The 23,297-nt window shown below is 34.5% G+C and overlaps 4 protein-coding genes across 4 annotated transcripts; 2 read left to right on the top strand and 2 right to left on the bottom strand.

Moving 5' to 3' along the window:
* Positions 1-1,170: 1,170 nt before the first annotated feature.
* LOC112026680 (uncharacterized) lies at positions 1,171-7,372 on the top strand. Its single transcript, XM_024059370.2, is given in 12 exon segments — positions 1,171-1,437; positions 2,047-2,134; positions 2,441-2,573; positions 2,576-2,733; positions 3,050-3,208; positions 3,807-3,947; positions 4,084-4,140; positions 4,564-4,702; positions 5,194-5,298; positions 5,434-5,624; positions 6,778-6,816; positions 6,909-7,372. Coding segments are annotated over 12 exon segments (1,434 nt in total). The 5' UTR covers positions 1,171-1,330; the 3' UTR covers positions 7,026-7,372.
* A 544-nt stretch (positions 7,373-7,916) lies between these two features.
* On the top strand, positions 7,917-8,931 carry LOC136065098 (uncharacterized). The gene is made up of 2 exons (XM_065767783.1): positions 7,917-7,949; positions 8,551-8,931. Exons 1-2 carry the CDS (start codon positions 7,917-7,919, stop codon positions 8,929-8,931), a joined length of 414 nt encoding a protein of 137 aa, XP_065623855.1.
* A 706-nt stretch (positions 8,932-9,637) lies between these two features.
* LOC136065097 (uncharacterized) lies at positions 9,638-10,012 on the bottom strand. The gene has a single exon (XM_065767782.1). The coding sequence runs from the start codon at positions 10,010-10,012 to the stop codon at positions 9,638-9,640; it is 375 nt and encodes a 124-aa protein (XP_065623854.1).
* A 7,086-nt stretch (positions 10,013-17,098) lies between these two features.
* LOC112022437 (uncharacterized) lies at positions 17,099-23,284 on the bottom strand. The gene is made up of 4 exons (XM_065767784.1): positions 22,946-23,284; positions 22,732-22,774; positions 17,509-17,586; positions 17,099-17,399 (listed from the first exon to the last, which is right to left on the bottom strand). Exons 1-4 carry the CDS (start codon positions 23,181-23,183, stop codon positions 17,333-17,335), a joined length of 426 nt encoding a protein of 141 aa, XP_065623856.1. The 5' UTR covers positions 23,184-23,284; the 3' UTR covers positions 17,099-17,332.
* Positions 23,285-23,297: the final 13 nt, after the last annotated feature.

Below are 23,297 nucleotides of genomic sequence, written 5' to 3'. Positions count from 1 at the left end.
TATGTGAAGAACATAGGGGTGGGTTTTGTATTTTAGCCTAAATTATAATGACTCTTTCTCCTAATCAATGCAATTTTATTATTATTATTATTATTATTATAGACAAACATCTAAAACCAGTTGAGGATTGTAGGGATGGCAATGGGGCGGTGTGAGTCCAAAGGATGGGGTCTTCGCTCCCGCCCCACAAGATTTTGTCTTGCCCCATCCCCGCCACGCCTCACCTGATGGAGAAAATTTTCTTGCCCCATCTCCAACCCTTGGGGCCCCGCGAAACCCTGTGCCACCCTGTAAAATTCTATTTTTTGTTAATTTGCCCTACAACTAGTACAAATTTTTAAATGAAACCTATTTCATTAATAAAAATATACTTGAAATTACAATTAAATTTATCCCATCAAATCAAATCAATTTTTAGAAAAAATTAAAAATATATCCAAGTGTTTAACAAGACAATCATTAAAAAAGAAGAAGAAAATCTCATAGTATAACACATGACAAATAAAGGCAGAGAACCATATTGGGTAGAATAAAATAAGCTAATATTAATATGTTTATTTAAATAGTAGGGTTTTAGGGTATGAAAAATTTATAATTATAACCCTTAGCAATGCGGAACGGGATGAGGATGGGAAGGGGTGGGGCGGGGTGGGTCTACAAAGTCTAAACTTATCCTCGCCTCGAACAGGGCTAAAATCTTACCTCGTGGTACGGGGCTAAAATCTTGCCCCATTCCCGCCCCACCACCTTTACGGCGCGAGAAAAACCCATGTGGGTTAAAGCGGGAGGGGCACATTAAGTGGGGCAGGAAAAAATTGCCATCCCTAACTAAGATTACTTTTTTGTCACAATAATAATAAACAATAATAACTTGTTATTTAATATTTATTATAAAAATATTGTAAAAATATTATGAATATAGTATTTCTCAATACTCAATAGCATGGGCATGGCAAGCTTAGAGTGACCGATTTGCTTGAGTGGGGAAGGCGTAGTGAAGGCGATGTGCTGATGTAATGCTCAAGAAAACTGCTGATAAGTACATAAATATTTTCATAACCAAAAAAAAAAAAGAATTTTAGAAAAGAATAAAAAAAGCCAGATGGCGTTCTTTGATACGGTCAATGCTGTCAACGTTTTGAATATTTAAAAAAGAAAAAAAAGCTCGTTATCAACAATTTCCCTGGCGACGCACACGGATTATTTTGCTTTCCCCATCCAACAACACGCAGAATCAGAGTCTAATTCTCACACACACGACACACCTCTTCTTTCTTTGTTCTTCCCTCACGAGCGAGCTAACACTTGAACACACAGTAACGCAGAGAGTATGAAGAGGGCAATTCATTTTGTTCTGCTACTGTTTTTATCTCTGTTGCTTTATTCTTATGCTGAAGAAGCTTTCGATGTGCGCCAACACTTGTCTACCGTCACCAGGTCCCTCTCTCTCTCTAGATCACGCATTAATCGTTAAGATATGAAATTAGAAATTAATTTTAACGTTTTAGGTTTTGAACTCTTTTGCTTCGCTTTGTTCCTGAAATTTTAATCTTATTCTGCGCTTAATTGCTGGTTCGGTTGTAGCATTTTGAGAGATTTAGTGTTACTTAATAAAAAGATCCATTGATCTTTCTACCCTGTTTGGCTGCCGAGAAAGTTGAGGAAAAAAAAAATTAGAATGTTAGAATTATTGGGTTTTTTTTTTTTTTTTCCTATTGTTGTGGCATATGAGAGAATTAAAAAAAAAAAAAAAAAACCCTCACATTTTGATGTAATATGAATCAACAAGTCTAAAGACATCAAAATTTTCATATCTGGTAAGTTGTTAGTGGTAGATAAAAAAAGTTATCAGTGGTGAGCCCAGATGAGAATCAGTAACAATAATAGAAAAAAAAGCTTCATTTGATGTTTCAAAGAAATATGAATTGCTTTTCCATGTGTAGTTATGCGGTAACATGGAGTGTTGTGCAAAAGAGTAGTAGAGCATATGATTGAGCTTCTGGTGTTGTTTAACTAATGGCTATGTTTCTTGATATTTCCGTGCAGATACGGTGCTGTGAAAGGAATTGCTGATAATTCCATTATAGCTTCCAATATTCCTGACGGGTGTACTCCTATCCACATAAATCTTGTGGTAATTTACTTAACAGTTTTAGATCGAGAATTTGAATATAGTAGTGTTCTTGGGGTAACTCCACTATAGAGTTCTTGAAATTCTATCTATCTATTTTGAAATGAGGGGATTGGATTATTTTGCGTCAGTAATATTTAATCAAGCACTGACTATTGGCATTTTAATATCTATTCAAATTATTGATGACCTTGAAAAATTCAATTCCTCATTTCAAAATGGATTGATAGGATTTTGGAAAGGGGCACTATCGAAGTTAATTTATGTTTTTGTAAACTAAAAAAAACCTAATGCAATTCTTATTGTCAGGCAAGGCATGGAACTCGCTCTCCCACTAAGAAACGGATAAAAGAGTTGGACAATTTGGAAGCTCGTTTGGAAGTACTTCTAAGAGATGCAGAAGAACGGAAATTGTCTTTACAAAAAGTTCCTTCCTGGATACAAGATGGAAATCTCCTTGGAAAGGAAAGCTGAAGGGTGGAGAACTAATTAGCAAGGGAGAGGAAGAATTGTATGCTCTTGGAATCAGGATTAGAGAAAAATTCCCAGATCTTTTTAATGAGGAGTATCACCCTGATGTTTATACAATAAGGGCAACTCAGGTGAGCTGTGTTTTAAGTTTTCTTTCGTTCAATCATGTAAAAAGTTCCTTCTATTGAAATGTTTACTCAAGCTTTTGCTATGAAAGACTATGTGAGAAATTGGTAGCAAGTAATAATCTACTGGTTTATTATCATTTCTCATTTTGGAGTTTTGCTTATGGTGCTTTTAGGTCTCTCACCCATAAATTTCTTTTTTGGGTTGAGGTGCCAAACTGGTCAAGGTTGATTGCATCATTTTGGCTGTGATGGTCTAGGATTCTTCTCTTTTCTGGTTAGGCCCCATGAACTTATGTATCTTTGTCTTCTAATGAGATAGGTTCCTCGGGCATCAGCTAGTGCGGTGGCATTTGGAATGGGGCTTTTTATCGGGACAGGAAGTCTTGGACCAGGACGTCATCGAGCTTTTGCTGTTACTGGTGAAAGCCGTGCAAGTGATTTATTGCTAAGGTTTTATGAATCTTGTGAAAACTACAAGGTATTTATGATATGTAGAGAAATGCCTATGATTGATTATGTTGGTTAGATATTCATGCTGGATAAGGTCATCATATTTTTCTGAACTAAAAAACACATTAGCTCCTGTTATACTAGGAGTATTCATTTGTGCGCCACCCATTTTAGGCTATAGAAGAATACAAAAGGTCGCACTTGTTTGTGTTACTTTTTGTAATTTACAATGGACTCTTCTTTTTGGTGATGAAATGTTTTCCTTCACTGCCTTTATCTGCATCTGTATTCTGCCTTTCTCTTGTCTTTTAGGCTCCCTTAAATGATGTTCTTAAACCTATATTGATAGACTTGTTCCCATCTTAAAAAAAAAAAAAAAAAAAAAAAAAAAAAAAAAGAAGAAGAAGAAGAAGAAAGGATTGGCACCTAAAGTTATCTTATTTGGCAGTTTCAGGGTTCTTCTTTAGAAAGGTTTCCCATGTTATAAAAAAAAAAGTGTTCTATATGTATGGGTGCATGAGTTGTATTTACCTATCACTAATCCCCCTAAAAGAGAAGGCTAGTTCATAGATTTTTGGGTGGTGTAGCTACATTGCAGTCACGTTAATTTACATACACTGATGCAGGATTTCAGGAAAAAGCAGGAGCCTGCTGTTGGTAAGGATAAGGAGCCTATTCTTGATAAAATTACCTCTTCATTAGTGAGTCGTTACATGCTGAATTTTACGAGGCAAGATACTTCTTCTCTCTGGTTTTTATGCAAACAGGTAATCACTTTTTTGCTTTCCATTTTTTGACTGACCAAATTCTGCTTATTGCATGTGTCTAGAATAAATTATGGTTGATGTTCAATTGAGATTCACCTCCATATGCAATTATCGTGCTGGTTTCCCAATTTGGCAGGAAGCATCTTTGTTGGACATAACTGATCAAGCTTGTAGTCTTTTCACCCCTTCTGAGGTACGTGAGATATATATTTATATAATCTGATGTGATTAAATATTTCATTCTTGTTTTGCCTGATTGTTTTTCTTGGTAAGCCATGTACAACTTCTAGTTTACACCTCTATGAGATTTTTTTTTTTTTTTTTTTTTTTATATTATAAAAAATCTGCAATGTCACCTGCTATTGTTAATAAATCGTTGCTAATTAAGGCTATTGATGTCTTTGTTATTTGGCTGAAAAATAACAGAGTTTGTATACGTTTGATTTGACACTGGAAGAAAATGAATATATGTTCTTCCACCTTTATAATTGAGATATTTTTTGTAAAATTTTGTATCTTTTTTAAAGTAACATAAGTTAGGAAATCATTCTTGTATCTTTTCATTATTATTTTTTTTATAGGCTTTCTAATATGCAAAATTTATAATTGTGTTTAGATTTCTTTGTTGGAGTGGACAGACGACCTGGAGCTGTTTATATTGAAGGGTTATGGTAATTCATTAAACTATAAAATGGGAGTGCCATTACTTCAAGATGTTTTACAAGCCATGGAACAAGCTATCAAGGCTCAAGAAGGTAATATAGATTTTCTGGTTTTCTCTCTACAGTGTATTGCATCAGATTGTCTTTCTGTGTCTTCAAATTCAATGATAGGAGATTTTTTACTTTTATTATTTTTATTCAGCCAGTGGTGGCTCAAAGTGGGGAAGTTTAGTTAAGCAGGGTGGGCCTGGCACGGCTACTTGATAACATCATCTCACGGGCATATGTCAATACCTGTTAGATTGGCCCTTAGTCTTGCACTCTTTTTTGATGATATTAATCCTTATCACTAATAGTCTGTTATTACCTATCAAAAAAAGAAAAGTAGAAACATTTGTAATATATGTCAAGACTCAAGACCCAAATCCATCTTGCATCTATATTTGGACATTGTTCATTTATTAGGGAAGATTTTGTAAATTTACTTCCAAGCTTTTTTGAGAAAAAAAAGGAGCCTCATCTTCATTCAAAAGCTATCATAATTCCTTCTGGCAGTAATTCTTTTGCCACTTCTGTCTTTGTAGAAAAACATGCTCCTGGAAGTTATGAAAAGGCACGACTTCGGTTTGCACATGCAGAAACTGTTGTTCCCTTCTCATGTCTTCTTGGACTTTTTCAAGAAGGATCTGGTGAGTGCTTAACGTTCTAATTTTCTCTAATGATGTGTTTGTGTGTGATCTGGAAGCAGTTTTCAAGCATAATTGTTTCTGGTTCCTGGGTTCTGCTATGGGCTGTCTTATTAGTAGGTTCTATCTTTATTACAGGATTTCAACAAATACAAGAAGAAAAATCCTTGGAACGACCTCCAAAGCCACCCCAACAGAGAAATTGGAGGGGCAGCGTTGTCGCTCCTTTTGCTGGGAATAACATGCTGGTTCTGTACAGCTGTCAAGCTAACTCTTCAAGCAAGTACTTTGTGCAAGTACTGCACAATGAAGATCCCATTCCATTGCCAGTGAGCATTTCCCACTCCCTCCTATTTTTATCTATGACTACTAATATATTTGGGATTTTAGATCCACCTTTTAAATTTAACACACAGGACTTTGGTAAAATATGAATTGCAGAGTAAATATTAGTGAATGTATTGACTATTCTGTCATCATTCCGTTTGTCAAAGTTTTGGATATCCACTATTTCAAGCTGTAGTTCATCTGTCTCTGATGCTGGATAGATGCATTATTGAGTTCCAATACCAATTTTGATGTAGGTTTTTTAGGAATTCAACACTAAATTAGGGTTCTTGATGATATTTTGAAGGGTTCTTGATTAGGGTTAGATGTTAAGGGTTTGGGTAGGGTTTAAAAATATTGGATCTTGAATGAGTTTAATGGCCGTTTGGTGTTAAAACATTGGATAGAACAAGAAGAGTTCTTCTACGGGCACAGCAGAATCTCATAGCATTTTTACAACAAGCTGAGGTGTCAGCTTCATAGGTCAAAATAAAATAAAGAAAGATTATACCTGAACCCACCACAACTCAAATCAAGGGTGTTGTGAAAATGTTGTGAGATTAGACTTTCTTGAACAAGAAACAAAGCAAGATAAACCCTAGGAAGAGTAAAATGGAATTTTATTAAAATCAATCTCACTAATTTTCCCTTGACTCTTTTGTAGGCTACTACCAATATTTTACTCTTTAAAGGACTAGGACTGCTAATAACCATTTCGCAGAAAAAATAGGATTCCTAATAACAAGGAGAAGTAATTAATAACTTATAGACCAAATAGAAAAAGGACTCAAAACATAAAGTAAGACTGATGGACCTCAGTACAGCTCATTCCAAAAGATCTAAAAATTTCCAAAATAACCCTATTTTAGCAAAACTTTATTAAAAATATAAAACTAAACCAACAACTTTTTAACTAATTAAATTAAAGAACTTAATACTAAGCCTAATAAATAAAGATGCCCAGAACACCCTAAGAAAGATGGCACAAAGACCCCACATTGAAATCAGACCGTAATTCTTGAATCTTTTGATATCTTGTGTTTCCTTCCTTGTACCCTTTCCTGTTGCATCAGGCTAAATATTTACTAGTCCTTTTCCTTGTGTGCAATGTCTTTCTGGTGTTTGCTCATTAACATTTTGTTGTTTGTTGAATAGGGTTGTGACAGTGATTTCTGTCCATTTGAACTTTTTAAGGTACTAATATAATCCCAATCTTAATACTCAAAGAAATGATCACTTGTCATATGCTGATTATAGAATTTATTTTATTATTTGCCTCTCTTCAGGAAAACATAGTTTATCCTCATCTAAAGTCCAATTATAATCAAGTCTGCATGGTAAAGCGGGAAACACCAGAGCAGAAACCTTCTATGGCCAGTAAGTTATCACAGCTTTTCCAATAGCTGAGTTCAATTTTGGATGGCTTCCATTGCTAAAACAGAAAATGCTGTGTCATGACTTGATTTTGCTAGTTTGAACCATATTCCTGACCCAGAAGTTTTTAGTCAGGAGTATTGGAGGTGGGGAGAGTGATGTTGTATTATCTGTATCCAGATTGCCTAGTGGTTATACTCCAAACACAACATCACTGACTTGTGTCCGGTGTTCGCTTCAAATAGTACTTGGGGTAGTAGGTTTCATTTTGTACTTATTGCTTCAAGTATTTGTTCTCCACGGAGAAAGAATACATGTGTTTAACTAATTTTATTGGCCTCTTCAATTTATAATAGCATCCTAAGAGATAACTTCAGATGGTTTTTAGTGGCCAAATATACAAAAAAAAGTGGGTAAATTATGATGGCAAATTGTATGCTGCAGTCTTGCAGAGCAATCACTTCTTAAATGGAGGCAAGATGGATCTTAGATTTTTACTTACAGCATAGATATCCCAACTCAACAAGGGTTCAGCTCATACAATTATCTCTGTCATGATATAAGCTCTAAATGACCATGTCATATTTTTGTGATGTAATATTCATTTAGCCTGGATGGGTTGATGCATACTTCTAAACTACCTTTTCCGTGATGCCATACAAATCTCTCTCAATACATGTATATGCCATATACCTGCAATTGGTACGCAAGTCTAATTTACAGACAGCCATCATATAGGGGATTCAGGGCTTCATGAATTGGTATGGTGGAGGAATCATCTTTCTTCTTTGGCAACCTGCGTAGGGTTGAATTTTTAAAGTTAAAAGTTGTAGAAAGCCCTCTTAAACAATGCAAAGAGAAATCTTGAGCAAAATCTATTTTTGCTCAAGTCAAGCACGAATTAACTTGGTTTATTAGAAATGGAAAATGCATCAAGTAAATTAAGTTCAGAAGTAGGTTTTTTAATATTGGGTCATTTATCTTTTGAGTCAATGATAGATTGTTCAAGTAGTTCCTTACTTATCACTAGCCTAACTTGTGTAAATGGATAAAGTCAATTTGATTAGCTGGGTTTTGGGACGGAAATATCTTTTGAGTTTATTAAAAACCTCATTTTTCACAAATTGTGTTCTGGTGCTCTATTAGCTGAGAAAGAAACTCCCTGTGTATAAGTAACAATAGAGTTCAGAAGATGTATGGCCTGTTTGGATGTTTAAAAAAGGAGGGGGAGTAGAGTAGAGGGAGGGAGAGTAATCTAATTACCTTGTTTGGAAGTTTTTTAAGGAATGAGGGGGAGGGGTTTGGAGGGGTTTGGAGAGGTTTCAACTCCCTCTAGCCCCCCATTTTTAATTCCCCCAAATTGGAGAGATTTGAAGGGAGAGTAGAGTACATAAACTATTGACCAAGTAAATTACCTAATTTACCCTTATTATATTAACAAAATTACACAAGGGGAAGGGCTAATTACTCCCTTCCCCCTTACTAATTTTAAAAACATCCAAACAAGGTGGAGGGGAATCATTTTCCTCTACTCTCCTTCCTGGTTGGAAGAAGGGCACAAAGATAACCTTCCCAGAGAAAGGGAATGAGCAGCCAAATGTTATACCTGCTGATCTTGTATTTATCATTGATGAGAAGCCCCACAGTGTTTTCACTCGAGATGGAAACGACTTAATTGTCACCCAGAAAATATCCTTGGCGGATGCCTTGACGGGCTACACTGTCCACCTGACTACTCTGGATGGCAGAACTTTAAATATCCCAATCAATAATGTGATTAATCCAAACTATGAGGAGGTTGTTCCAAGGGAAGGAATGCCAATCCAAAAGGACCCAACAAAAAAAGGCAACCTGCGTATCAAATTCAACATCAAGTTCCCTGCAAGGCTTACTTCAGAGCAGAAGGCTGGAATCAAGAAACTTTTGGGTCCATGAGCATGTAATACTCGGAGAAATGTAGCACTTATGTGAATATATATATCTAGGGTCTCTATGATTTACAATCCCAGAATGGGAATGGGGTTTTCAAAACTTTTCAGTTGGTTTTTTTTTTTTTTTTTTCTTTTATACATTTGTAATGGTACTACATAAGTTTTGAATCTTTGATGACTATTCTTGTTTTAGAGTTGAGATTTAACGAATTGATGCTATCAATAATAAAGGTTAGTGTCATCCTTTCTCTTTTCTGAGAATCACATCTGTAATCTAATAGAACAGATTCACATTCATGACGATTCTTGTTTAATTAGCACGAATCAATAAGGCGGTCTAGAAAAGGTTCGGAATAAAAGTTCAATGCCATATACAGTAAACACCGTACCATTAAAGCGTCACTGCTCAAGCAACTCAACTTCCACTAAGTATGCTCAAGCAACTCAACTTCTGCAAGGTATTATGGGAACTTATGTGAAGCGATACAAGAACTACTACTAACGAGTGATAGTTTTGCTATTTGAGATGACGCCAATTGAACAAAATGGGATATTCATTCACATTTAATTTCAGTTAACATGCTTTGCACGGTTACAGTAAGCTTTATAAATACTGTTGGCTTACAAGGATGGTTCGGATGCATCGAGGAAAACAGAGTGCAATACAATGATGTAACATCTCTTATACAATAACAATGTCAGATATTGCATTACTCGCTGTAGTCCGAGGATGTATATGTACCTTGATCTTGATCAAGGTTCTTCTCTCTGTCCCCACCCCCGTTTCCCTCCTCATCCGAGTCCCCATTTATATATTCATCAATATCAAGATCCCCTTGCTCATCTTCTGCATCTCCTTCATTGTCATCAACATCATCTTCATCTTCTTCTTCTTCTTCTTCCTCTACATCTACGTTATAATAGGTACCCTGTAGCAAGTCATCAGACCTGCCAGGATATCCTGCAGCAAAGTCATCCACCACCATATCATCATATTCATCTCCGGTTGCCTGACCATTTTCATAATCATAATCTGATCTTTCTGAACTGCTAGTACTCCCAGCATCCTCCCCTGGCAGCTGCATGCTTTCATCTCCATTCCACTCCAAGCCACTTGGCGATTTATCAAGGATGATATCTTTGGAGCTATCTCTCTCTCCACCAACCGCAACCACCTTTGCAGGTCTCTGCCTGCTTCTAATGCTTAATTTTTTGGTGGATTTTTTTATCTTTCTTGCATCTCTACTTTAGGTTGATAATTTTTTATATTCTTTAAAACTCTATTTTGGTTAATGCGATTTAGTTTAGTTTTTTTAATTGTGATTTAGTTTAGTTTTTTAAATTGTTTGTTGTTGTTTTTTTTTTTTTTTTTTTTCCTCTTTGAATGTTAAATGTATTCTATTGCGTTCTAAAGAATTAAATATAGCATATAAAAATATAATTATTCTATTATATAGCATGATTTGGATAATTTGGTATTTATTCTGTTACATAGCATGATTTTTTATAGTGCTCAATTTAGATGTTAAACTATGAGACTTTACTAATTTTTGTTTATTTTCTAATCTTTTGTGGTGGACAAAGTACTCTTAATAGTTGTACTAGAAGTACTTTATAATCCATTTATTTAAAGAAAAGCAAAGGTTAGCCAAACCAAAGAAAAGCAAAGGTTAGCCAAACAAAAATAATCGGATAGGTGACAAATTTTAATTTTGCAATTTTATTTTAATTATTATTATTTTATACAATGCATGTATAGAAATTTAATTCTTAGATATTGCTAATAATTGTTTATTTGATAATATGTTTTGAGCGGCTGAAATTATAATTTCTACAAAGAAAATAACCTTAATAGATTATCAAAAACAAAATTTTATCCTAAATTGGTTCATTAATCATTGTTAAGTTTTATTAATTTTTTTTAGTTTATATTTTTTTGGTGTTTTGGATTGATCCTATATTACATTTATGATTGTTCTTATAATAAATAAAAATATAATTACAAAATACATTACTCATTATTAGATTAGTTTAAATTGTAAATTTTTTTTAATAAAATCATCATAAAAATAATTATCACGCGTAACGCGCAGGTTCACGGCTAGTTTCCTTAACAGGAGAGTAGCATTGCTCAAAGTATATTAGTCTCGAATAGGATCGGTATCTCTTGTTTTGGGCCTATACATCTCTCTCACTGTCATGCCCACATGTTAGTGAGAGAAATGCTGCATAGGCCTGCCACATATGAAAATGTCTTCTCTCCAAAATGACATCCCGAAAATCTTGGGATAGTCCAGTCAAATAAAATGATGTTGGATTTACCTACTAAAGAAGATATCATTGTACTCGCAGCCTAATTTGTTATGAAAATTCCAATGCTAAGCTGAACAAGAATATTACAGTACTTTTGACAATCATGGCCGATAAAAGGAAATAAGCACAACAAAATCAACGAAAGTGAAAGATGCTTTGATACTTTTCAGCCTTTGTGTAGTCACCGATCTAAGAGGTAGTCATTAATGTTTATTTCTAGAAGGGTCCCATGAATTTCCAGAAGGTCCCTCTCATGGTGCCTATCTTCGAAGACTACGACCATCTTCTCATCTATCGTCATAAACGACAATAATAGGAAAAAGTTTTGAAAATAACTTGTCAGGGGCAAATAATAGGAAAAAGTTGTGAAATTAACTTGTCATGTGCAACTTAGTGGTTAGAGGGTTGGGATGAACTATAGAATCAAATATCTTGGGTTCGATCCCTATTAGGAATTTATCTGGATTACTTAATACACGGTCTTGGTGGGTGAAGTTATGTATCCGTAGTTTACTCTCTAGGAGGGGGTCTAAAGGACCTTGCCTTAGTGAGATTCCACGCTAAAAAATAATAATAATAAAAAAATAAAAAATAAAAACTTGTGAGAATTATTCATTTTTCTTGTACTTTTAGCACCCCCAATCGACAACCCATGAATTTATGCTCCTTAATCTAGAGTTAAGTGCAATGGAAAATAAATTTGACAATATGTTATGATGGGAAAACCTTCGCAAGAAAAGCCCCAATGGTTGATTTTTTAGGTCATTACTTCTAAAGAAAATGCTAACAAGAATCAAGGTTACAAGTATAAGAAATCTTACCGTACCCCAAAATATCTACCTAAATAAAACCTACTGATTTATAAGACAACTTAGCTCCAATTCATTTGGACTCCTTATAGAAAACTTATTCTTTGCACAAATCTCCTATTTATGTCCAACTCTACAACAATCAGTTATTGTTGTAGTTTAGGTACAAATTTCTATGCAATAACACACTTTAATGAAGCAGAAGCAACTCGTTACAGAACCCTAAGCACACAGACATTGCAGCAACTCCACAGTTTTCATGTGTCTAACTGGTGTTATAATGACAACCTAAAATTATGGCTTTTATATGTCCTAGTACCCTAGTGCATCAATTCGAAAATATGCCAAGTCATCATGGGTTGGAATAGAAGTTACTATTTTGAATTCCCATAACCCTATAGATTGAGAGGTGTCAAGCTATGTATTGAGTTTCATTAAGTCTCAATACATCAAAAGGTATTGAAAGGTATCGAGGACCTATTTTAGTAGCTTGAGCAATTTATTAAGCTATTTTCTTTTGTCTTCAATGAATACCACTTGAATACAATTAGAGTCACTCAACCCAAAACTCAAGTATATAGAAAGTATGTTTTGACTCGATTATGCCAGTATCTAAAAATATGACCCCTAACAATTTTATTTATTTATTTTCTTCATTTTAAACTTTGATTATTTTATAAGGAAAGTAAAAAGAATACTTGAGAAATTGAGATCAATGAAGGCATCAAGTTGTGATTATTGTCATGGTTGTTGCTATTATCATTCTTGTTCATCATCATGTGAATTGAAGTTGTTTTCCCCTCAAGCGGCTCAAAAAAGTTGTTGGTTAGAAGTATTGATTATGGTATTTTCATATGTTTAAAAAATGAACAACTCTTGCCAAGAGCCTTGTAGTTCAATTGATTAACACCTTTTAGTGTTTTCAACAGAAATATCAAAAGTTCAAATCCCAACCCCTATTATAACTATATAGTTGGAGTACCAAAGGTTTTCTTGCATGTCCCTCTTGTAATTATGATTGTCAATCTCGTTGGTTAAAATATGGAAGGAAATTTAGTTACATTAGACATAGGCGATTCTTGGATAGTGATCATAAATTTCGTAAGCAAAAAAAATCATTGATGGGAATGTTGATATGAGATCAGCTCCTATTACAGTATCCGGAGGGGAAATTATGTTACGAACAGATGCTGTAGCCGATCATGTGTTTGGAAAGAAAAAAGTTAATTTGACCAATAAAAGAAAAAGAGGGGAGGAAGTATTAACTGTGTGGAAGAAGAGAAGTATATTTTTCACCTTGCCTTATTGGGAGGACTAGTGTTGCGTCACAATCTTGACGTGATGCACATTGAAAAGAATGTAGTCGATAATATAATTGGCACATTATTGAACTTGGATGGCAAGACAAAGGATAACTTGAAGGCACGCCAAGATTTAAAAGATATGGGTATAAGAAGTGGACTTCACTTGGAAAGGTTGGGAATGATCAAACACATATGCCACATGCTTGCTACCATATGAATGCTAGTGAAAAAAATGGTTTTTTGCAAGTTTTGAAAGATGTAAGAGTGCCAGATGGATAATCTTCAAACATCTCACGTTGCGTTAAACTCAAAGAACGCAAGATTAGTGGGATGAAGAGCCATGATAATCACATCTTAATGTAGCAACTTTTTCCAATAGCAATACGCGGATCTTTGCCCCCTGAAGTGAGTAGGAGTTTAATTAACTTATCTTGTTTCTTTAGGGAAATATGTTCCAAGTACTAAATGTAGAGGAATTTGGTGCTCTTGAGAAGAGAATTGCAGTGACATTGTGCGAGTTGGAAAGGATATTCCCTCCATCTTTCTTTACAGTGATGGTACATCTAGTCATGCATTTGACTAGCAAAGCCAAAGTTGCTGGCCCAGTTCATTATCATTGGATGTATCCCATAGAGAGGTAACACATATATTAACTTGGTCTATTTGGTTTTGTTTATCTTACCAATTTTTCATTGTTAATCTTGGGATTTCCAATAGGTACTTGTCAAGACTTAAGTCTTATGTGCATAATAAAACTTATCCAGAGGGCTCAATTGCAGAAGGGTATATAGCAGAGGAATGCTTAACATTTTGCTCACGCTATTTTCAATCTGTTGAAACTGCATTCAATCGGCCTGTAAGGAATGTTGAGGAATCCATGGGTGCAATGGTGAGCATTACACTAGATTCAAATTCATGGATCCAAGCACATCGTTATGTGCTATTCAATTGTGAAGAAATCACCCCATTTCGTGAGTAAGTGATGTCCTTGTGTATTCGTTAATGACATTCCAATACAATACTCTAGATTAACACTAACATGTTTGTCTACACAGTTTACACATAGCGGAGATCAAGGCTGGTTTCCCTTTTAATGTGACTGATGATGTTATTCAAAAGCAGAGAGAGAGAGAGAGAGAGAGAGAGAGAGAGAGAGAGAGAGAGAGAGAGAGAGAACCTTTTTTTTGTGAGGGAAAACTATGCATAGAATAGAAGAGATAGTGACAAATTTATAGTAAGAATGTGTGAATAAGAAGAGACAAAAATAAAGGAAGATGAAGGGAAAGAGGAAGAATGATATTAATATAGAGGGTAGTGGGGAGATGAAAAGGTAAAGGAGGGAGAAAGATTGAAGAAGTAGTGGGGAGATGAAATGGTAAAGGAGAGAGAAAGGTTGGAGAAGTGTAAATAAGTAGTGGAAGTAAATAAATAAGTAGTGGGCTGCATTTATAGGGCTGAAAATTGTAAAAATCATTTTAAAATTGTAGGAAAATTATATTTTAAAAAAGAAAAGAAAAAAAAAAAGAATGACGTGGCAGCTGATGTGGCGCAATGTGAGAGCAGCAGCATTAAACGCTACGCTTCAGCTTTTAGTAATATATAGATACCCTGTTCAGATATCACAAGTGCAACAAGAACGAAGATTTAGGCCATTGTTGAAGATCATATTTACAATATTTGCATTAATTTAGTTACAAGATTCAGGGTCCCTATCTGCAAGTTTCATGTATATAAATCAACTCCCGTCAAAAGCACAAAAATAATAGGTAACTAGTCGCAGACTCCGTGCATTACGCGTGATAATATTTTTAGGATAGTCTCATTAATTTTTTTTTTCTTTTCAATTTGTACTAATTTAATAAATAATATTGTAATTCATAATTGTATTTTCATTTATTATAATAACAATCACAAAATGTAATGTACAGGATATCTGTTGTACCAAAATCAAAACAATACATTTTTTTTTCTCAAGAATTCAAAGGTAAGTTAGTGAAAATATTAATTTTTTAATACAATTTACTTATAATATTTTGTATATCATTAAAAAGTATATATAATTTGGAAATTATTCTTTTAGTTTTAAAAAACTTTTTCAAACCTAATTTTTTTTACAATACAATCAAAAACACCAAGAAATAAATCTAAAAAAATTAATAAAACTCAACAAAACTACAATTAAAAATATTTATAAAAAAAAAGAAAGAAAAAAAAATATTGTAACTCTTTTTCCTTTTAAAAAAACTAAGGGTACAATTCCAAAGAAAAAAGTAGAGAATTTTTTTTTGAAAAAGAAGACGTATTGTATTAATGCTGTCATAATCTAATGTTACATCTAATCCAACATGTGAAAATGAATAGATAAATAAATAATTTTAAGCACAAAATTGAATATATTTTTTGAAAAGTCTCAAAGAATACACTAATAAGATAAGGAAGATGAAGAACAATACAAAATATTCATAAACATTTAAAGCAATTACTCAAGCATCTAAGAACATCATATAACAAAGACATAATAATTCACTACTAATTTGTTAAACAAAATATTTACAAACAATGAAAGTAAACTGCACAAAGACCATTGTTTTCAACTGCACTAACTTTTCCTCATTAGCTTGTCCAAACTATTTTGTTGTTTTTCAAATAAATTAAAACCTAAAAACAACACAAAACTTGACATATTATAATATGATATTCCCTAAATGAGATCAACAACAAACACCATTCATTAAAAGTATTTAGTGTTGTAACGAAAATGATAAAAAAAAGAATACTTACATCAAGGAACACATATGAATTAGTCAATAATATTCATCAATCTAAGGTAGATATGCAAGAAAAATAAAAATTTCAACAAAAAAAATGAAAAAAAAAAGTTTTTGAGAGAGAGGGAGAGAAAGAATCTTTTTTGTATTGGAAAAATATGCAAAAAATGGGAGCGAGTGGCAAATTTATAGTAAAAAGTTAGGAATAAGAAGAGTCAAAATAAAGAAAGATAAATGGACGAAATAATAAATTAATGTGTAAAGTTAAAACCACTTAAAATGAATTTGTAAAGTCAATATTATTTTATATTTAATATTGTAAAAAAAATTAGAGGTCAAAATAAAAATTAAAAAGACTAATAATGTGGTTAATGAGGTGGCGAATGAGGTGACTTAATAGGAACGTAGCAACAAAAAATGCTACACTTCAAATTTTAGATATATATAGATTTAATAAGAGATTAAATTCAATAAAGATGTGTAAAACTCATGTTTTACCCCTCTAATCCTATCATGCTACATCATCTTATCACATATTTAAGAATAAACACAATTACACCTAATCAATTCTAATACCTATATATAAATCCAACCAAATCGAGAGTTTATTGAATGTTATTAGATGTAGTAGGATGTATTGAATTTTAAGTAAAATACTAACATGATAATCAGTATTTTAATAAACAATATTTTTTTTCCTATATAAGATTGGAAAAATAATTACTTATAACATGAGCATAATAAAAAAATCATACAATCTCCCTTTTTTATCCTTTGCCTTTTCTTCTCAAGGAAATTTACATTCTTTTATATCTTTCTACTTTTCCATCCTCTTATTCAAACAAACCCTAAAGCAATTATATAAAAGTTTTCGAGGACAGCTATCTATGTACTTGTAGAAGAATTACACTTCAAGAACATCGTTCAAGGCAAAATAACATTCCCATAGATGCAATGTTGAGATGGTACTGGATCAATTTAGATGTGAATTGAAAAACCATTCATAATCATTTAAAAAGCAAAACGATAACATGTTGACACATCATTAAATTAAGTCACCTTGGGCAAGAAAATCCAAAACTATGTCTATCCAATTGTAAGAAACATTGGTTCCCACGGAAAACCTATCTGAGCATTCAATTCCACATATTACAACTCTATGCTCCATGAACTGTACCAAGTCCTAAAGTAAAGCAGTAGAACTCTCCCCTTCAAATCGCATTGGATGCAACCTGCTGAACTTCAACATATGTGCCGGTTTCTTCATTATATGAATACCTACATATAAAAGTCAAGATGATTTAATTAGGTTAGTTATCAGCAACCAATTAGGAACACAACACAACATCAAATAAATACTAAAAAGTAAAGGACGCATTAACATTACCATTGTCCTGATGCTGCAGAACAAAACAGCCCTGTAGATGGGTCATAATAGTACCCCAAGCTGCTGCTATAGTAGTACCTGAAGCGTTGAAATACCCAAGATTAAATTAAAGAAAGCAGAATCAGGTTGGGTATGAAAAAGATACAAACATAGCCAATAAACAAATGTTGAATTCATTTAAGGAAATACACGCTCGTGCAACATTTGCATGCACTAATAATGAGATATCATAAAAACATGGAGACAAGTACACTCAGATCATTACAGAACACTATTACCAGATAAGATACAAGAGCCCATAAGCCTATACAGAGAACAGAAACTATTATTATCATTATATTGTTGTTACTACTCACAATAATCACATAATTTATCTTCACTGCTTTCAAGTAACTAAACCCACAAAACCATTTCCAGGAAAATACCGACCAATCATGACACCAAACAACCTCATTATGAAAGTTTTCAGGTGACCTATTAATAATAAATTTTTAGTGGAGGTGGCCTTACAAGGAATTTCCTTATTTGTTGCTGCTGGGCTCCATGGCCCAACACTAATAATGTCTTGCATCAGTGTGACACATGGGGTATTTGGCTACAGTAATGACATGAATTGTCTGATTGAGTTGAAAGGGGGCATCATGTAAGAATTGCAGGTGCATTTGTTGATTAAAGGTTAGTCTACTAAAGAGGAAATGAATTTTATTTAGACATCTTATCACCCAAGTCTGTCTGGGCTATTACTGTGCCTAAGGCATCCTAACCTTCATAGTGAACAGGTTATTAGAACTTGCACAGTCCTGGTTGTAACTTTATGGGCTATTTGGTATCATAGGAATAAAGTATTTGAGCGTGTGCAATGATCTCCTATACAGTTTCTAATGTTTTAGTAAGCCTTTGGTTGGCAGGTACTCTCTAGCTCTGTAAGGGTGGCTATGCTGGCAGGATTTGGTTCCAAGAAGACTGAAGGAGTGCAGAGGTGGCAGCTGATAGCATTAACAGAGGAGTGTGGACTAGTTGCAGATTTTTTTTGGAAGGGGGGTGGGGGTGGAGGGTGATTGCTTTCGTGGCCAAATCTCAAATTGGGCAGGAGAAATTTATGTGATGTTACAGTTCTAACTACACATCAAAGCAGGAAGTCGGAGTAGTAGCACTGTAGCAGTAAGGGAGATTATGCAAAGAGGCAAGAGAGCAAGGGTTCCATCGCATTATTTTCTTAATTTGGCAGTAGACATGTGGGAAATATGTTTAAGGGAAAGAGGGCTGTGTCCTGGCTAGTTGAAGGAACTACTCAAAATGCTACCCATGTTTTTAGTTTCAAACAGTTAGTTATTAACATTATAAGGTTGTTCATGTTAATTAAAAAGCTTATATAAGATATATACATTTTTTTGTTTTTTAATAATTCAACAGTTTGGGGTGGGGGAATTGAACACAGGATGTCTCCATTAGAGAAACTAGGAGTTGCCATTTGAGCTACAAGGCTCTTGTATTGTGTAAAATATATAAATTGAAATTGATGTGTGTACTATACCTTCATACAAAATTGATGCACAGTTTTGAGATTTATAAGTCTGAATTGTGAGGAATCCACATTCTTCTAGTCAAAAGAAAAAGGAGCAAGCACGCAAACACATACATGTACATGCATGTGAGTGCTCAGACACACACCTACACCTGATTCTAAAAGAGATCATCAAAGCATGAAAGCAAGTGCATAGATTGTTCAGAACACTCTAGCGCTCTACTAAAGAGAATACAAGAGCATACCCATGAAAATAATGGTAGCAATTTGATAGAACCAACAATCTACAACAAACAACTACAATTCCTGTACTTGATGCTCTTAAGAGAGAGAGAGAGAGAGAGAGAGAGAGAGAGAGACCCCACAGCAACCATTTCTAAGAAAATATTGGCAAACCATGATAGCAAGTGAGCCACAAATTGTAGGGGTCAACTTCTAGTAACAAAAAGTACAAAAGATTCATATGCTCAGCTTGGTCATGTTCGTCTATTCAGGACGGGGCAGGAAGATCACATACATTTCTTCAAATGTAAAAGAGCAAAGGTCATTCAACCAGTTATTTTATTCTTTTTACTTCACCCCAAAAACGGTATTAAATATTTATATTTGAAATTGCATGCTTTTTACACTAGGTAAGAAAAATATATATAACGAATGAATAAGAAGTTCTCTTCATTTATGATGACCACATCACATGGGTAGCGCTGCAAACAAGTGATCTGGTACGAACCTCCGTTGGCCGGGATAAGCAGCTCAGCCCATTCATATTTTAAAAATCCAAATTAGAGACTGAAATCAGGCGGGTAATAAGTGAGCCTGAGACTGAACCTGAGCTGTAACTTCAAGGGGCTCAAATTATAGGCTTTAAGCCAAATTAACAATTAACAAGTAAGATATTGTTTCAAGTGGTTGTCATCCATCCACATTAGCCATCATATAAGTTCCAAAACATTTCTCTCCAAAGACTTCCTTTAATCCCATTCTTTTGGTGCAATTCAAAATAACCATTTATTAAATTTTATTGGAAATTAATGTACTCCTTGGGAGATTGCTATATCTATGCCTTGAAGAACCTCTCCTTGGATGTTAAAAAGGAAATTGAGGAATTTGTTCATGTAAAATACATAGATTTCAGCTGATCTGATATAAGTACATAATTATTTTAGTAGATATCTTTCACTTTGAATTTCACTACAAAATTAATCGATTTATTCTTGTTTTCTATTTCATGTAATTAGCAAATAAAAAAGTGTCTCCTAATTTGACCTCAAGTTGGACTCCACAATTAAATGAGAAATGACAGAATCTAGGGCTAGCAGAAGCACTTCACAAGAACAAGAACAAGAACAAAAAAAAAAAAAAAAATCACATATGACAACAATATTTAACATGATTCAGCCACATGCAATGCCAACTAAAATCCACAATCAATGATATGGATTACAAACACTCAATCAAACCTTACAAACCAAACTCACAGACTCTCACAAATCTGCATAAACCCAGTTTTTTCCTTACAACAACCAGGTAGATTTCACATCCTTGCCAAGATTTCATCCTACCCAGATTTCTCCTCCTCCTCAACTCTTATCTCAGCCAAGCCACCACACTCTAACCTCTCTTGGGTCGCTTGGGTCTCAGATCTACTTTCTCTCTCAATTGAATCTGATCTGATATGGTTGTTTGGGTATAAAGTGGGTGAGTTTTGGGATCTAGGTCTATTTTCTCTCCCATTTGAGATAAGATTTTGGGTACGTGTGGCCATGTATATTTTTTCTGCTTTTGTTTCCACCAATCGAAGAATCAGACCACTGCACCAACAAAGACCACCACCAACATGGCCGGAATCTCAATCCAATAGCACGGCGGCAGTTCGTGTTTTAGGAATACGAACAAGGTTGGCGCGGTGAAGAGAACTCCCCCAACACAGGCTGCACCGGCCGCTGTTCACCCCTACCATACATCCAACAGACCCTCAACTTACAAACACGAGTATCTTTTAACCTCAAAAATATACTAAATTACTCTTTGAAGATAGTCACTCATGTTTTTCTGAGAGTCTTCTCCTCTTCACATAAGGAATACACTTAGGCCAAAGCCGCCAAATCCTTTACAAAACTGTCTCTATATATAATAAATCCTATGTAAAGAAGGAAAAAAAAAAAGTTGAATATAAGGTCTGGACCGATGTGTTTAATAATAAGGTTGAAAAAAAAAAAAAAAAAAAAAAAAGCTGTACTGTTACTATTTACTATTTACTATCTTTTTTTTTTTTTTTTTTTTTTTGGTCACTCCTTGAAAAAAAATTTCAAAATAGAAAAGTAAAAACCTGACCATGTACTTGTATAGTTTCTAGGTTCTTCGAGTTTTACTCCATAAAAGAACACCCGCAGACCACAGCCAAAACTACCAGTGCTAAAAATGAAAAAACTCTTTTCTTTTTGTTCCCCGGAAAGTAAGAACTCCAAAAAATAAATAAATAAAAATAAAAAAGAGAAAATAAAAACACCCACAGTCATAACAATCCGACAGAGAGAAATCTAAAGGCCAATCTTGTGCATAAAGTCAGGAGGAAGGAATAGATCTGAGCCGATCTGAGCTTGGAGAAGCACTAATGAAACTGGAGCAACGCCGAGCTGCATCAATGAGCTTCGATTTGTGCAGATCTGTCTGTTCTGAGTAGTTGGAGTGGAGATCAAACAAGAGATGAGAGATCTAAGGCTACAATCTTTTTTTTCTTTTTTTTTTTTCATTTCTTTTGTTCTCAATTTTTTGGGTGGCCGTATCTTGACTGTGTCCAGACCGTGTCCGAGCCAAGTCCCAATTAAGAAATTAATTTTTCCTTTCTTGACACATACTAGACACGAATGAACACGTGTCGATGCAGTACCCAAGTACTACACGTGTCAGACACGGGTATGGCATCCTTTTTCACGTGTCCGTGCTTCACAAAATAAATCAATACATATTCATTTTGGACTAGGAAGACCTCCTTTTGTAAAGAAGGAATGCCAAATTACTTCTTTAACAAGGAATAGACTTTCTACTCCAAGAAAACCCAAACTAACTATAAATAGGAATTTGAGACAGTTTCTAACAAGTAATCAACTAATGCTCAAGCTTTATAAAAATTTCACTGATCCAAGCTCAAGCACATTCAAGCACACTCAACACTAATTTGGACTTGGTTGCTCCTAGGCATGAGCATAAATCGTTTAGCCAATCAGGGGTGATTGCCCCTAGATTGCCTAGCAATTGCTTGTAGCAAGTGGGGTTAGTTGCCTGTAGGTTTTACCAGCGAAAGGCGAGTCCGAAGTGTTCTTCTTTAGAAAGGTTCCCTACATTTAAATTATAAGAAAATAAAAAATAAAAGGCTTGGCATGATTCATTTGTGACCTAGTAAATGGTATTAGCTTCACCCTGCATATTTGAACCATTGCAAAACCCCACCCAACCTCCTCCAAAGAGAATGTCTCTATCATTATAACTAGGACAGGATTTCACATTGTAACATTGCATAAATTCAAATCCTAAATAAAACAAGCAAACAAGTCATGAACACATCGAAGACATTAAATTTCATGACATATCAAGATCATCTTTTTTTTTTTTTTTTAAGTGACATATCAAGATCATCTCAGGAAAACCAGTTTAAAAAGAGAGAGAGAGAGAGAGAGAGAGAGAGAGAGAGAGAGTACCCAGTGGACTCATCATACACGTAATCATTTTGCAAAGCTCCACCTGAAAACCAAGAAATTATAAGACAAAAGAAAAACCACGTCAAGCAACAAAGAAATAGTATTTCATATGCCAATAATGAATTATCTAGGCCGAATAAATAATATGCCAAAAAAATTTTTATAGATAAAATTCTAAACTTTTGAACTTCTTACAATCAATAAAATAGCTTACTTTCTGATTCAGAGTTTAGGATGCTTGCTGATGGTTGGTTGACTGCATCAGAATTATGTCCAGAAACTACATTACTTCCATCAAAAGATGGTTTAGCAGTTGCATTTTCATCCTCCTCCCCAAACATATCATAAGCATCAACGTCATTGCTTGATGTTTCAGCAGTAGACGCACTTGGGTTCAAGGTATCCACAACAGGACCAGGCAGCACTGTGGAGGCTACTTCAGTATCTGTCATGTCAGACAGCAAGCCATTTCCTATGCCAAAATAAGTGGAACCCCCCTGACCTGCACTTGTTGATATGCCCTCCCCTCTTGCCTTAGCCAATCTCTCATAACCTTCTGAAGAAAC

Source organism: Quercus suber, unplaced genomic scaffold (genome assembly GCF_002906115.3).
Source record: "Quercus suber isolate HL8 unplaced genomic scaffold, Cork oak 2.0 scaffold_847, whole genome shotgun sequence".
Classification (NCBI taxonomy): domain Eukaryota; kingdom Viridiplantae; phylum Streptophyta; class Magnoliopsida; order Fagales; family Fagaceae; genus Quercus; species Quercus suber.
Note: the sequence above shows the minus strand (reverse complement) of the source record. Positions and strands in the feature narration are given on the sequence as shown.